This window comes from Quercus lobata, chromosome 3, assembly GCF_001633185.2.
Source record: "Quercus lobata isolate SW786 chromosome 3, ValleyOak3.0 Primary Assembly, whole genome shotgun sequence".
In the NCBI taxonomy this organism is placed as follows: Eukaryota; Viridiplantae; Streptophyta; class Magnoliopsida; order Fagales; family Fagaceae; genus Quercus; species Quercus lobata.
The window spans coordinates 6,610,792-6,627,627 of NC_044906.1; the positions used below are offsets into that span (position 1 = coordinate 6,610,792).

The window sequence follows — 16,836 nt, forward strand, 5'->3', positions numbered from 1 at the left end:
AATGAAATAATCCCAAACTTAAATGGTACAAAAGCATACTTTAGTGAATTATTTAAATGATCAATTTTGAAAATTGCTGGTAGTGAATTGATAAGGGATGGCTACATGGAGGCCTCTTTAATATGATTTTTTTTAATCTGCATTTTTGTGTTTCACTTCCATGTCTCTTTAATCATTTAGTAAAGCAGGAATCTTTTACTAATAATTAGGAAATTAAAGAAAAATCAAGAAAGAGCAGCCAAAGGATCTTCGATTAAAGTTATTCCCTTCATTCTATTTTAAGATCGTATCCTATTCATTGACAGGCATACGTGTGCTTCCTTTAATATATATATATATATATATATATATATATATAATTTTTTTTTTTTAAGATGATCATATTAAGTATGAGCACACTGCACACATATGTTTTTATTTATCAACATTTTTTTATATAATTCATGCCAATCATTTTTTTTTCTGCTAAAATATAAATTACATCCTCTACGTTTGGGTGAATTGTCAATTTCATCTCAAAGTCTAGTTTTCATTTTGTTATAGTTTTTTTTTTTAAAAAAAAATTTAATAGTTACAACAAGGAAATAAATATTTAAATCTTAGATCGATATGTTGAAAACACTAAAAAATGTCACCCAATTTTTCTGCAAGATTCTTGACTTTTTTGTCACTATAATTCTAAACTTTATCAGCAATTTTATAGACAACAACAAATCCAAGGACCAATTTGCCAGAGATGTTAAGTTTAAGAGCAAAAATTTTGAAAAGGCAAAGTACGTAATTGTAACAGCAACCATTAATATTTTCAAAGCGAGAATTTTCGCTTTAAAATGTCTATCTTTGCAATGATATACTGTAAGCGCAATGCATTACCAGAATATCTTTTAAACTATCGCCGTAAGAGAATCCAACTTCACTTGTTACTGGTACAAGAAAAAGAGATGGAACCTACAGTAAGGGTGTCAATGTTCGACCCAACCCGCGAACACAACACGAACCCAACACGGGTTTTTTCGGGTTAGGGTTGGACCTTAATGGGTTTGGGTCATAAACGGGTCGACTCGAAAATGACACGATAAAAAACGTGTCATAAGCAGGTCAACCTGCATAACTCGCAATAGACACGTTTGACACGCCAATTTATTTGTGTCAACCCGAAATAACCCACTTAACACAACCCGTTTAATTCATTTAACAAATAAATATTTATTTTATTTTAGATTTATCAAATACCTTTTATATCCAACATATATTTTAAATTTAAAAAGAAAAGTGAGTAATTACAAAAATTTACAAGGGATATAATTGGAAATTGAAACTTTACAAACCCTAGAACTACTAATACTTTTTTTTTTTTTTTTGGCATAGAACTTGCACAAATAAAATTGGATGAGCTTGTGAAAGATGTTATGAATTTGGACATCAACAAAAAATCTATAGATGATAATAGTGGTCATAGTCAGGATTAGTCTACTGTTTACTCAAATTCTTTCAATATTGATACTTAGTATTTAACGAGTTCCAAGGATATTATATTTTTTTTGAACTATGTTATTTTATTTTTGTTAAACTTAGTTATTTTGAATTTGGTTGAAGTGTATGCACTTCTTTTGGAGTGTAAAGAACTTATTTTCTAGATAAATGTTATATTTTTGTTAAACTATATTATTTTGAATGTGAGTTGAAGACTTGAAGTGTATGCATTGCTTTTTGGGATGTAAAAAAAAAATATTTCTAGATGGATGTTATATTTAATATTATGCAGGTTGAAATGGGTTGTGTTACATTCGTGTCAACCCAACACGACTCGTTTATTAAGCGTGTCAAATGGGTTGGGTCAGGTCAACCCGCCTTATTAACAGGTCAGGTTAGGGTTGAAGGATCATGACACGATTATTAAATGGGTCGGGTTAGGGTTGAGCCATTTAGTCGAATACCCCTACCTTGACACGACACGAACCCGACACGCTAACCCGAATTGACACTCCTAACCTACAGCACCTTGACATGCACGGCAAATTGACAAAAAAAGCTGAGATTCTAAGGACAATTATAGCTAAGAAAAGTTACAAGTTCTTGTCTTCTCTGTCCTATTAACGTGTTCTTGTTATAGTATTTTTATTTTTTATATACTGCTCATCACAAGGCACAGCTCTATAGGACACTCAAGTCTGTAACCATGGCCATCCTTAAACTTAGCCTTGTTTTGCTTGTTCTTCATGTTGTGCAACTGCAAGGCAACGCAATGAGTGATTGTGAGGGTACTCTCTCTCTCTCTCTATTAATATATAAATATTAATAAATAAATATATACATAAAAAAAAAATGTATAATAATATGCTATTATACATATAATATAATATATATATATATATATATATATAGTATGTTTTTCATATATAGTTTAATTTACTTAGCTGTCGTTGAAGATATACATGAAAAGTTGCATGATTGCTTCACTATCTTTTTTTAAGAAATATTTGTAGAATCCAATGCTTGTTTTCTTTATTCTTCTAATTTTTTTTTTTAAAAATTGGGTTTATAGCAAAATCCTAAAGTCTAAAATTATGAAAGAATTAGGAGATTGAAGAGAAAAATGTTGATGGGCAAGAATATATGACATACATAGTGGTTTTTTTTTATTACTATTGTGGGTACTTTTTTGGAGTTACTTAGTAGCCTTTTGGCTTTCTGTACTCTCCTTTTGGTATTCCACATCGAAGAAAACTCTCTCCCCCTTTGCCTTGTAAGCGTGAGCTGAAGAGAAAGGAGTACCATCAAAAAATACACCCACAACTATTATTCATAGTTTCCGTTACTTTCAAGTGCCCTAAATATTTTGTTTTTTAGTTTAAAATACTGAATCTATTACTTTGAGTTTCAAATACAGTGACAAGACCTGTTTGTTCTATTGAAAAAAATGTTGTGATATGGGATATAGTACATGTAGGGACTTTCAATTTGAAAGATAACATTTTCTATTCAGAGGACTACAACGTATCCTATAAAAGTAGGGAGTATAATTTTCTATCTTCACTTTATTACTAATTTACTACTACCAATTCAATTTTTTACACCCACAGCTAAAAAAAATCTCTTCGATGAGATTAATGGTAACAGGACGCCACTACATCTCGCCAACTTCACTAAGAACAGCAATGCAGCTTGCTTGGCTAATAAGATTGCAGACCAATTAAAGAATGTAACATGTAAAAACGCCTTTCACTATAGCTCTACTCCAGGCACCAGGCCGAATATCACCGATTTTGACAAGCTCCTAGATGGCTGTGACATAAAAGAGAATCACACAGTTCAAGGGGTCATATTGCCTGTTTGTGTGCCCGAAATTAACCTATCGTTGATGACTGATAATTATACAATTACTACAACATCTCAATATGCAAAATATCTGAAGGATTCGAACTACACTGGGATTGGGATTGGCTCTAAGGATAATTGGATGGTGGTTGTTTTGAGCACTAACACATCAGCCGGAAACTTTTCCGATGCAGCTTCTTTGATTGCAAATTTTAGTATGCGTAATTACTTGGTGGCTTTGTTCATTGGATTTCTTGTTGTTTCAATGAGCTGAAATGCATGCTCTAGGTGCTTGTTATTGATATACGGATCATTTAGAGCATTAGCATTGGAAAATGCTAATGCCAAATCTAAAGGGAATTTAACATTTTCAACTTCAAAACAACCTGCATCAGGGAATGGCAAACAGCACTATTGCAAATTTTTTTGCAATAGTGCTACAGTGCAATTCTATGTTTAGAATTGCACTGTAGCAAGTATTGTATCAAAAATAATATATTTTATGTGTTTCCCCCTAAAACTTCTCTCTCATGAATTCATTCTGCGCGGGCTCTCCTCTCTCTCTATTCATTCTCTGTTTCTCACATCTGCTCTCTCCTCATCTCTGAAGCTTCATCTCCGAAATGTCTTTGTGACCATCTCCGAAATTTCTGGACCCATCTCCATCTCTATCTCCGAAATTTCTCACCCGATTCACCCTCACCCATCTCCATCACTGACCCTCACCCATTCACCGATTCACCCTCACCCTCACCCTCACCTCACCCGGTCACCGATTCACCCTCACCCTAACCTCACCCATTCACCGATTCACCCTCACCCATTCACCCTCACCGATTCATCCTCACCCATCTCCATCTCTGAAGCTTCACCCTTGCAAAAACGAAGCTCCATCGGTGTTGGGGGATTCAGCTCCGTCGGTGTTGGTGCTGACTGTAAGGTGGGTTTTGATCAATGTAGAGTTTTTGTGTTTGTGTTTCTTTTCTCTCTCTGCAAGAAAAAGAGGGATTCAGCTTGTGTTTGTGTTTGGGTTTTGATAAAACAATTGTTGTTGATGTTTGCAGAGTTTTTGTTGTTGATTTAGCATCTTCGAGATCGTAAAGCTCGAGTTCATCTTCAGAAAGTTTGCTCGGTTCATCTTCAATTACTAGTAAGTATCTCTCTCTATCTATTTCTCTCCCTTCTCTCTATTCTCTTTGTTTCTATAGCCCTCTGTAAAACCGTTCTTTGATAAGCCTTTTTTTTTTTCCTCCTGTGTAATACATGACTAGTTTAGTAATATTAAACCAAAATTTTGCTGGGAGCATCAAAACCAAATTTATTATTATAAACATACATAATCACAATGATGCTGGGAGCATCAAAACCAAATTCATTTGAGATTATTTGGTTTTAATGCTCCCTACATCACACAACACTTAGTGTCGAAATTAACATGTGGACCAAATTGTATCGTCTAAACTTTTTATATGATTGCTATATTTGAAAATCCAATAACTAAATTAGAAAATGGAGCAAATTTGAAGGACCCAAAGTGATGTTTTGCCCAAAGATAAACTTTCAATACAGAGCATGGCTAAATATGCTTACAATTCTGTCAAACAGTTCCCCTCCTGTCACATATTCTAAGACCATGTAAATCTTGGTTTTGCTTGCCAACACCTGCATAGTTGTTGTGATAATGCATTAGCAAGAGAACATAACCAATGCTTACTAGGTACTTAATTAATATAATCATGGGAATATAGGTGTATTGCATAAAGTATTATGACAGAGATTTAAAGGTCGTAATTTCATTATTCATGGGCAAACTCTATGTGATTAATTGTTGGTGCCATATGGCTTGGTCTCAGCTCTATAACGTGATCACCAATAAATCCATTCATAGCATAAGTGAAAGGAATAGTCAACAGGAAAACTACTAAACATTGTGGTCCAAATATTCTTCTAAACTAATCAATTTTATGTTCCTCAAATAGCATATACAAGGCAAAGCATGTGGCTGTATTTCTATTAGGTCCGATTTTATTCATGACATGCCAAGCAAGTCCAGCAAAAAGTTAAGCATTAATATTTGGCTGTGTACAGGGCTAGTATTTCTGTCACAGGATATTACTGTAGTATACTTGAAATATGTTGATTAGGAGCTGTCAATATCTATTGTTTTGATTAGGAGTTGTCAACATATATTGTAGGATATTGCTATATGTGAGAAGTTGTCACCAAAATATTATGATTAGCTTATACTAATTGTAAAGACACAAATAAGAATTGACTTCATATACTAACTATTTTAAGTTCCCTATTTAAAAGGGATGGTTAGGCAAGAAGACTATGACCAATATGGTGATTTCTTACAAGCTGATTCTGATTTTGTGGAACCATTTTTAAGTGGGTCTCAAAATCCTTCAATGCCCATCCAGTCTTTACCGGAAGTTGAAATTGTCACCTCTAAACGTGGTGCCAACTTCAGTGTAGATGAGGACCTCCTCCTCATCGCTGCTGGCTTAACATTGGCATGGATGCTGTGCATGGTACTGACCAAAAAAGTGACAAATTTTGGACAAAAATTTGGGAATTTTTTTGCGCGAACAATACTTACGGAACCACACGTTCTAGTACCTCCCTATCAAGTCGATGGGGAAATATTAATAGGGAGACAAGTAGGTTTGCTGGGTTTATGGCTAAAGTTGAAGCTCGAGATAAAAGTGGTACAACTAACGAGGACAAGGTATAAATTATATTACAATGATGTCACAATATTAATTTCTTTTATAGTTTCAAGACTCTAATTATTTTATTTTTTAAAAAAAACTTTAGTTGAAAGAGGCAAAGGAACTATATAAAGCTACACCAAATCCAACATCCGGCAAATACCTAGCTTTTGCTTATGAACATTGTTGGGTTGTGTTGAAGAACCAACCAAAGTGGAGTAGACTTAAGGAAAGATCAAAAAGGCTTCCTCAAACTCCAAGTTCAATCAATTAAGTTGATAGTAATGATGATGACACAGTGGTACTAGAGAGACCAATTGGTAGAAAAGCCGAAAAGGCTAAGCGAAAGAGGCCAGATGATGATAAGGGTTTTGATGATTATTTGGCCAAAAAATTGCAGTATATTCAGGCATCACATGAACAAGACAAAGAGGCTCTTCGCATCAAAGCGGAAAAGCTTCGTCTTAAAACTATTAGGGAGGAGGGAAGAATAATAACCATGGATACAAGTGGCATGAATGACAAAGAAAGACTCTATTTTGAAAATCTCAAGGATCAAATCCTTGCAAGACAAGTTGGAGTTGACCCAAGGAACATGTAGATGTCTTGTTGTAACCTTATTTTGGTAGTAAATTATATTAGGGTTGGGTTTGGCATATGTAGATGCCATTTTGTAAGTAACCTTATTTTGGTAGTGGCTTATTTTAAGCATAGGTTTGGAACATGTAGGTGATGTATTGTTCCAACTTGATCAATTTGCAGTAGATTGTGCCACTTATGTAATCACATCATTTTTGTTTATATGAAAAACTTATGTATTTTCTATGTTTGATATCATATCTTCTACCAATTGGTTGTTCCAACTTTAAGTTTGTTTTCAGTTTTATACTTCTGTTTAATTTTTTCTGATAGTTATTTGCCTGCTGGTATCTATTTTAAGTCTGTTTAATTTTGTTTTAAGGGTGTTTCTTTGGCTGTTTATGGTAGTTAAGTTTGCTGGCTGTTTATGTGGCTGTTTTACTGCTGTTTGTGTGGCTGTTTGGTGAGATTAGAAGCACTATGTCATGTACCACTTAATTATTTTTTTGCTGTGGCTGTTTGAAAGGGAAGGGGAATTCGTCATGGTTTTCAGCTTTCACACTTTCACACCAGCTGACACTTTCACGCTTTCACACTTTCACACCAGCTATGTCATGTACCACTTTCACACCAGCATTATTCTATTTGTTGGAGCCATGCAATTGAGACAAACAGGACCAACATTGGAAACCTTACCTCCAACTAAAAGATTGATTAGAAAGTGGGTCCACAACTTTGATCTCTTTACACACTTATATTCTTTTACTTTTTGTTTGGGTTTGTTTCTTAAGGACTAGTAGAGATCATAGATGCTGGCAATGTTAACATGAATTTTATAAGTCATATGAATCTTATGAGTTATTCCACCTTCTTTCCTGTTTATAACCATCTTAGTAAATAAGATAGAGAAGAATGGAGACTTTTCCTTTTGGGCATTTTGCGTTAGACCATTTTTTCTTAGCAAGAGAATAATGCTGTGGACTTGTTGAGGCCTTAGGCTTTTCTTTGTGAAAGGTATTTAACAGAACAAGAAGGGAGAATAAGGCACTTCACTATCCCAAGTCACAGGGCTCGCCTTGGTAGACCCTTTTGTCCATAGAGGTTTCATTCTATCTGTCCTTTTTTTTTTTTTGCCTGTATTTTTTTTGCCACAATTCTTGTTTTGTCATAGATTTATCATTTACTTGAGAGAATTGGAGCTGGTATTTTCCTTTCATATAAATAAATATATATATATGTATATTTTTTTTTTCGGTTGTTATAAATTTTTTATTGGATGAATTATACTACTGAGAATTACTAAATAAACATAATATGGGGTGACCATCTTTGGTCCTTGATGCTACCAATTTGGGCAGAAAAAGTTTACTATCCAACTAATTGCGTTGCTGGGAAATGGGAATTGTGTCTCCTTATTCAATGTAGTAGTTATAACTACTTATAACTACATTTTCTTAGCAATAAATGTAGTAGGTATAACTCATCTATAGGGGTTAGTAGATCCACCACAGTTCTATGCACATGAAACTTCAAAAGATGGCAACTGATAGTGGGGTCCTAATTAAATTCAAAAGTTGCCATATGAAAGAAAAACCAGAAGGCATTCCCAATTAAAAATGTTCTACCAATGGATAAATTATCATTTTTTATGTACATAACCTTATGTTTGGATGGGGAATTGATGAGAACATAGAATAGGAGTAGGAAAAAGTGATCAGAATATAGTCCCCTGCTTTTCAATAAGAAATACAATGTGTTGTACTATAAAAACAACGGTGTGTTTTTATTTTTTAAATCCAATTGTTACTAAAAAGTGGTGTAAGGGGATTTCAAATTCTGGTTCTCCTAAATAAGATTAGACAATGCAATTTTTTTTTTTTTTTGTTAAGAAACAAATGCACACACACAATTGAGTTACAAAGTTCTTAACAAAATAAGAATGTCTTATTATGTTAAAAAAAAAAAAAACTAATCAGTAGGGCTAAAGAAAAGTGGTCTGTCATATTGAGGAAAAAAATAGGCACAGATGTCAATAAATCTTAGACCAAATTACATTTTAAACCTTGTTCTTCATAGGTGGTTCAAATTAAACCCTAAAAATTAGAAATTATAAAGTTCTTGTTTGTTAATGTTATATGCTGAAGGCTACTTGGAAGTTTTTGAATTTTGGAACTTATAGTAATGTCACAGGGCAAAAAACGCAATGTGATCATGAGCCAAAATTTTGATGAATTTGATATTGACTTATTGACAGGGTAATATTCCACTAGAAAAGCCTCCCCTGCTACTTAGAGTGTACAATAGATTATGACTTGTTGGCTTAGTCAAGTGTTATGTTTGTATTGTTGTTTACTTTTCTGCTGCAGAAATGACTGCCCTGTGTAAATGAAATGTGTTTATTACAACTACTTAAATAAATAAAAAAAGTTTAATTAGTTTTCAAATCATAGAGCCCCAACGGTTTACACCTATTTAAGCCAACATTTCGTGTAATCAATGTTTGTTATTGTCTGAGGAGGTAATGGTTATCACCAGCAAGTTGTATAAAAATGGAAACTTCTGAGCTTTCAGTTACTTGCTAAGGTGTTTTAGCCCAATAAAGAGAACTGGTCCACCTGTTTTTGATTCATATTGTAGTAAGTGGTTGTGGATTGTCCATCCAAAAACTTAACTAAGCCTTATCCTTAATAGATACCCTTTGAGCTCATCTTAACAAATTAAGTGATGAGTGGGCATTAAGTGATTCACATAGGTGTCCCTTCCTTCATCCAAAATAAGTGATTATGTTGATTTTCTAATATAACTGTTGTAGCTTTTATGGTTAAGTGGCTGTTTAAGTGGCTGTTTAGGTGGCTGTCCACAAAAAGGTAAATTCAAGTGTTTAATGTGGCTGTTTTATGTCTGTTTCAGTGGCAGAATTTGTCAAAATCTGTTATGGGGCTGTTTTAAGTATGTTTTAAGCTATTTAAGTGAGATAATTTCATGTTCAATAATGGTGATAAATTCCTAACATTGTTGTCTTGAAGGTTGTCTCTATGGGTCGCTCTCTTTTCAAAAAGTTGCTTTTTGACGACTCAGACGAGGATGAGATAATGAGGCGAATTCTTAAGGGTTCAACTAAACAACGTAAACGTCGTCGGTAAATCGAACGTGATCGTTTGGCAGGCCATAAAAGACTTTATCTCGACTACTTTTCCGACACACCAGTGTATCCTCCTAATTTATTTCGGAGGAGATTTCGGATGAGTCGGAATCTTTTTCTTTGTATTCAGCATGAGGTAGAGGCATATGAATCTTACTTTATCCAAAAAAGAGATAATGCCCAAAAATGGGGTTTATCTTCTCTTCAAAAGATAACAGCTGCACTTAGGATGCTTGCGTATGGAGTTACAGCTGATTTTATGGATGAGTATGTGCGAATTGGAGAATCCACTGCAATGAAAAGTCTGAAAAAATTTGTTAAAGCGGTGGTTGATATTTTCTCCAAGGAATACTTGAGGTCTCCAAACAACGAAGACATTGCTAGACTTTTAGCCAATGGGGAAAGACATGGATTTCCAGGGATGCTAGGGAGCATTGATTGCATGCATTGGAAATGGAAAAATTGTCCGGTTGCATGGAAAGGTCAGTATTCTGGTCACATTCGTGAGCCAACCATTGTTTTGGAAGCAGTAGCATCATTTGATCTTTGGATATGGCATGCATTTTTTGGGTTACCTGGGTCAAATAATGACATTAATGTATTAGAACGGTCTCCTATATTTTCTGAGCTCGAACAAGGACGTGCTCCTGCAGTTAATTACTCAATCAATGGTCATGAGTATACAATGGGATACTACCTTGCCGATGGCATATATCCAAAGTGGTCAACATTCGTTAAAACAATTCCATCTCCACGAGGACACAAACACAAATTATTTGCAAAAGCCCAAGAGGCGAATAGGAAAGATGTAGAGCGTGCATTTGGAGTACTTCAAGCAAGATTTGCAATTGTGCGTGGACCTGCAAGATTTTTCCATAGTGAAACGCTTCAAGACATCATGAAAGCGTGTGTAATTCTTCATAACATGATCGTTGAGGATGAACAAGATATAAATGAAGCGGTGGAATTAGATTATGAGCAAGTTAATGACAATCCTACTATACAACTGTCACGAGAGAACACAAATACATTTACGGAGTTCATTGAAACCCATCAATGTATTCGAGACCATAAAAATCATTTTCAACTCCAATCAGACCTCATTGAGCATTTATGGCAATTACAAGGGGAGTTGTAGGAATTTAGTAAGTGTGTGAGTTATGCGTGTGGTGTTTTATTGTAATTTGATATATGTATGAATCTTCTAAAGATAACATTGGTAGTTATGTATGTGGATTGTATCTATATATATGTATGTGGATTTTTGGCAAGTTGCATGTATATATATGTATGTGAATTTAGGTTGAGTATATTGATATTTGGCAAATTCTTTCTATAAAGAAAAATTGGCAGGTTCTATATGTGTGTGTGTGGATCATTGACAGGTTCTATATGTGTGTGTGTGGATCAGAAAAATTGGCAGGTTCTATATGTGTGTGTATGTATTTGGCAGGTTGAATTTGACAGGTTCTATATGTGTGTGTGGATCAGAAAAATTGGCAGGTTCTATATGTGTGTGTATGTATTTGATAGGTTTTATATGTGTGTGTGGATCAGAAAAATTGGCAGGTTCTATGTGTGTGCATGTATTTGGCAGCTTGTTTGAATAGTTGTTGAATTTGACACAAAAAAAAAAAAAAACGTTTGCTGGAAAGAAATGATGAAGGCCAGGGAAAGATATTTGATATGTTCTTTGGAATAGACGTTGAATTTGACCCCAAAAAAAAAAAAAAATGGTTTGCTGGAAAGAAATTATATAAATGGTTGTGGTGCTTTAAAATCCCTACCAATGTCCAATTGTACATGCCTGGAATATGCAACGATTGAGAGTTGTAGTTCTTTGATGTTCATTTCAAAACGCCAGCTACCTCCAACTTTGAAAAGTCTAGTGATAAATGATTGCAAGAATTTGCAATTTTTGATAGACGAGGGAGAGGCTTCTTCTTTATTATTGAAAGAGGAGAGTATTAACAGTAATGCATCTCTTCTTGAGCACTTGGTTATTTAAAGGCCAAGAAAGAAATGTGATTGCTGGAAATCTCAGAATTGTACTGTTGAAAAAAATTGGCTGTTGGAGCTTGGAAAGCCCAGGAAAGAAATTGGCAGTTGGAAAGAAAGTGACCGTTGGAATCACCAAAATCTGAAAAAAAATTGACAGTTGAAAGAAATAATAAAGTAAGTTTAAAAAAAATAATATTTTAATACAAATAGAAGTTTGGGATGTGGAGGTATTGTAAAATAAGATGTTATAAATGATAAAGTGGTTTTTAGAATTGTAAAATAGAATAGCATTAGCATTTTCCAATGCTAATGCTCTAAGATACGGAGTTCCATAACTGATTGTGATGGTTCTCTCTCTCTCTCTGCAAAATTAATATATAAATATTAATCAGTACTAATAAATAAATACATAAATAAACAAGTATATAATAATATAATTATTATACATAATATATATATATATGTATTTTTCATATCTAATTTTGTAAAGAAAAGAAATTTCAGGAAGGAAAAGTAAATTCTCTGAAATGAAACTTGTATTCACAAAGAAAATGAAAAGGCACGCATAATCTTACTCACTGGTTTGCTATTTATACTTCACAGCAATCAGTTACTCAAGCCCACAAATCAGGCGGTAAACTAGCAAATGTAACTAACTAAAACAGAAAACAATCTAACGGCTAAAAATAAATCTAATAAAATTACAACACGTGTCCATCTAACCGCCTGAATCACGTGCCAGAAACTGAAACCTCATTTAACAATACGACATCGTTTTTCCTTTGTAATTGCTTATTTCCTTTGACAGAAAACGATGTTGTTTTCTTCAATTGCTTCATCAGACTTCTTGCTTCAGTTTCAACAAATTTACTTGCTATCATTGACGAAATACATGAAAAGTTATATGTGTGCTTCACTGTCTTGATTGTTTTAAGAAATATTTGTAGAATTTAATGCTTGTTTTCTTTATTTTTCAAAATTTTTTATAAAAAAAAATCTTAAAGTTTAAAAATTGTGAAAGAGTTAAGAGATTGAAGAGAAAAATGCTGGTGGGGCAAGAAAATATGACATACATAGTGGTAATTATTATTATTACAGCCTCAGTTGCTTTCAAGTGCCTTAAAGATTTTGTTTTTTGTTTTAGTTTAAAATATAGAGAATCAATTATTTTGAGTTTGAGATACCGTGACATGACCAGTTGTTCTGCCCTGAAAAAATGTTGTGATATGGGATAATAGAACATTGAGTTTCAATTGTAGGGACTTTCAATTTCAAACATAACATTTTCTGTTATTTTCTGTTTGAAGATAATAGAACATTGAGTTTCAATTGTAGGGACTTTCAATTTCAAACATAACATTTTCTGTTATTTTCTGTTTGAAGGACTAACAACATATCCTATAAAGTAGGAATATAATTAACATTTTCTGTTTGAAGGACTAACAACATATCCTATAAAGTAGGAATATAATTTTCTATTTGAAGATAGAGAGTGGTCCTTATCGATGAAAAGATAAGTAAAAGCCACATAAGATATTAAGATGGTTTGATCATGTGTAGATAGGAGTAATTAATACAGAATCTAGAAATACTTGTGATTTTGCGAGTCAAGAGAATGAAAAGATGTAGAGGAGAAATCTCAAAATCATATTAATAGAAGTAGTAAAAAAAAAAAAATTTAATTAAAAAGCTAGAATATGATTTTGAATAAAATAAAATGGTAAAAAAAGATTATAGGTGATAACCATGAGTGCAGACTTGTCTATGAGAAATGAGGATTCATAGCTAACTTTAAAAATTATGGGATTAAGGTTTATTGTTGTTATTTGGGTGAAGATAATTGGTTTGGATAGCTATAATATTATTGTGAAACTTTGAACGCGTGTGTCACGGTTCTCACCTGTTAGGGATTGAGCCCTGTAATAACTATTGTGTGGTCCTAACTGTATGTGTCTTTTTTTTTTTTTGGGGGGGGGGGGGTGTCTTAGACTAATGGTATGTGTTGTAATTACTGTTGTTTGGTCTTGATGGTATCATTATCAATGTGAGTTTCACTTTGTGTTTTTAAGCAAGTTAGTTTCTCTACTTGAAGCATGAAATTCAATTTCATTAGTAGTACGAAATTTTGGAACATGCATGTGCTCAATTCCAATCAATGGTCCCTGAGTATCAAGGATAATATCGGACTCTTAAAGAAATTCATTGAGTTGCTAAACTAATTTTTTGTTAAAGTAATCAAGCAAAATCCAAAACCATCAGTCAGCAACCTTTTTTTTTTAAATCATGAAAGTATGATAAAGTTATTGAAACAGTGCTTAAAATAATTTTTCTGCACCAATTGAATTCCATCAAAGTATCAGATTAAGAATTAATATTGGTAGCTAGTTGTAGAAAATAGAGATCACTGCTAAATAGGCTAACTTTGGTGCATTACTTAATTAATCTTCACTCTATTAGTTCTAACCAATGCAATTTTTACATCTACAGCTCAAACTTATCTCTGGGATGACAATGGTTACAGGAGGAGGTCACTACATCTCAACAACTTCACTAACAACAGCAGTGCAGCTTGCCTAGCTAATAAAATTGCAGACCAGTTAAAGAATGAAACTTGTAAAAACGCCTTTAACTTCGGCTCTACTCCAAGCACCAAGCCTAATGTCCCCAAATTTGACAAGTTCTTGCATAAGTGTGACATAAAAGACAAACACGCAGTTGATGGGATCATATTGCCTGTTTGTGTGCCCAGATTAGACCCAATTGTGGCGTTTTCTAATTATACAAAATCTCAATATGCAAAATATCTGAAGAATTGCCTCTGAGGATAATTGGATGGTGGTTGTTTTGAGCACTAACACAACAACCGGCAACTTTTCTGGTGCAGCTTCTTTGATTGCAAATATCAGTATGGGTAACTATATGTTGGCTTTGTTCCTTGGATTGCTGCTTGTTTCAGTGAGCTGAAATGCTCTAGGTGCTTGTGATTTACACAAATTTACCTCCTTTTGACATGTTTTTTATGTAAAGTTGTGAACTTGGCAGGGATTGTTTCTTTTTGTAACATATTATGATTGTAATTGTGCATATTTCTTATGGCAAGTTCATTCTTGCTGAATATGTAAGAACTGCATAACAAACTTGTGCAGTACATAAATAAAATATGGAGTTCCATTACTATGCTTTGGTAATAGAGTAATAATTAAGGGGTAAAGGCCCAAAAACATGACCTTTTTATTCATGTTTATAAAAAAAAAATGACCTTTTTATTCATTAGTATCTTCAATTGATTTAAAGCATTTTTTCTAGCTCATGCTTTCCAAGGTTCAAATGGAGAACTGATGCAGCAAAAGTTGCTTTTAAATAGGATTTTGCAAACAGAAAAATAAAATAAATCTAGGAATCAACACCAAGCAAGGATTAAAAACTTGTCCTCATTAAAGCACAGTGTACTTATATGGACTACTATGACTAAACTCTGACCATAATTGACTTGTACCAAAGCTCAATTATTAAATAATAATTAAAATAGCATTGACTCTAGAAAATTCAATAAATTACTAATTAGCTAATAAGATCTAAAATAAAATCCAATGGATCAATGGTAAAATACAATTGGTTTCTAAAATTAAATGAATTTTAAATAATTGTTGCGCTTCTTGCATCTAGAACTGGCATTACACTTTTATCTTTGTTTAAATTACACTTTGGCCCTTTAAAATTTGAGATTTTTTTTTTGTCCCTTAAGTGTTAAATTTTTTATTTTAATCCCCCAAGTTTGATTCCGTTTAGATGTTAAATCAATGTCAAATAAGCTCAAAACAACGTAAATTTTTTATTTGAAACTACATATTTTTAAAGTGTGTTTAATTCACATCACTTTTTATTTTTTAGTAAAATAACTCAATTTTTTTCCTTATTCTCTTTTTTTTTTTTTTTTTTTTTTTCTCTAACACTAAAAATAGCAATTCATGCCTTAGAGTTGATACCAATTGGGGTGGAGGATGGTGGCGACACAGTTTGGGTCTATGTATGTTTGAGTAGTGAAACAACAAGATACGATGTGCAAGTGGTGCATTGTCATGGTTTAATCATGAGTCATCGGGACTTGTCCCAACTTGGCCATGCAACTGTGTAGGGTGAGTTTCCATTCCATGAAATTGGTCGGGTTTGTGGGTTGTGTTGATGGAGTTTTGTGAGGTTTGATTGTTGTGTGGATCATATTTTTCCTTGGTTTTACTTTCTTTATCCTTGAAATTTGAAAATTAATAGTATCTAATACTACTTGAGCAACTGTTGTAACGTTAGTTAGTATATAGTTAATTCTCAAAATAATAAAATAAAAAAAGAAAGAAAGAAAGAAAGATCAGTAGTCTATGGTCAGTAAAGAATTTAGTGTCCACTATAAATATTCTCCATTGAATTATTGCAGCGTAACACACAAGATATGATATAAAAGATATAACAATCAATAACTTTTTCATTATAGATGTAGATCGTTATGGTAAAACGTATTATCGTTTGTTTATATACAGACTTACCTACTTTTTGTGTGTTTCTTGTGTAAAGTTGTTAACTTAGACGAGATTGCTTTGCTTGTTGTAGCATATCATGATTGCAATTGTGTATATTTCTTATGGCAAGTTCATTCTTATTGAATATGTAAGATCTACATAACAAACTTGTGCGGTACATGATAAGATATGGAGTTCCATAACTATGCTTTGTTAGATAGTAATGGAGTAATAATCATTAACTCAAATGGTAAAAGGCCCTGAAATATGACCATGTTTATTTAGTATATTCAATTGATTTTAAGCATTCTTTTTTAGATTCACGCTTTATTTTAGAAAATCCAACACCCCCAGTACTCTTCCTTTAAATTAGTAACATACATAAAGTTCTCCCTATTGATCATATTCATGATGGCTTTAATTTTATTAAACTGTAAATCATGGTCCTGTTCAGAGGCATATATGATATTTTCTCACATATAGATTAGTTGAAGTGAAATTCTTCACTCCAGTGGCGGAGCCAGGATTTTAGTTTAGGAGGAACAAGATTTAAAGAAAATATTAAGCAAAA

The 16,836-nt window shown here is 33.2% G+C and overlaps 2 protein-coding genes across 2 annotated transcripts; both read left to right on the forward strand.

The window, feature by feature from the left end:
• Positions 1 to 2,194: 2,194 nt before the first annotated feature.
• Positions 2,195 to 3,621, forward strand: LOC115979060 (uncharacterized GPI-anchored protein At5g19250-like). The gene is made up of 2 exons (XM_031101016.1): positions 2,195 to 2,261; positions 3,084 to 3,621. The coding sequence occupies exons 1-2, from the start codon at positions 2,246 to 2,248 to the stop codon at positions 3,590 to 3,592; spliced, it is 525 nt and encodes a 174-aa protein (XP_030956876.1). The 5' UTR covers positions 2,195 to 2,245; the 3' UTR covers positions 3,593 to 3,621.
• A 768-nt stretch (positions 3,622 to 4,389) lies between these two features.
• LOC115980205 (putative nuclease HARBI1) lies at positions 4,390 to 14,576 on the forward strand. Its single transcript, XM_031102482.1, has 3 exons — positions 4,390 to 4,468; positions 9,638 to 10,811; positions 14,242 to 14,576. Exons 2-3 carry the CDS (start codon positions 9,854 to 9,856, stop codon positions 14,574 to 14,576), a joined length of 1,293 nt encoding a protein of 430 aa, XP_030958342.1. The 5' UTR covers positions 4,390 to 4,468; positions 9,638 to 9,853.
• The last annotated feature ends 2,260 nt before the right edge of the window (positions 14,577 to 16,836 follow it).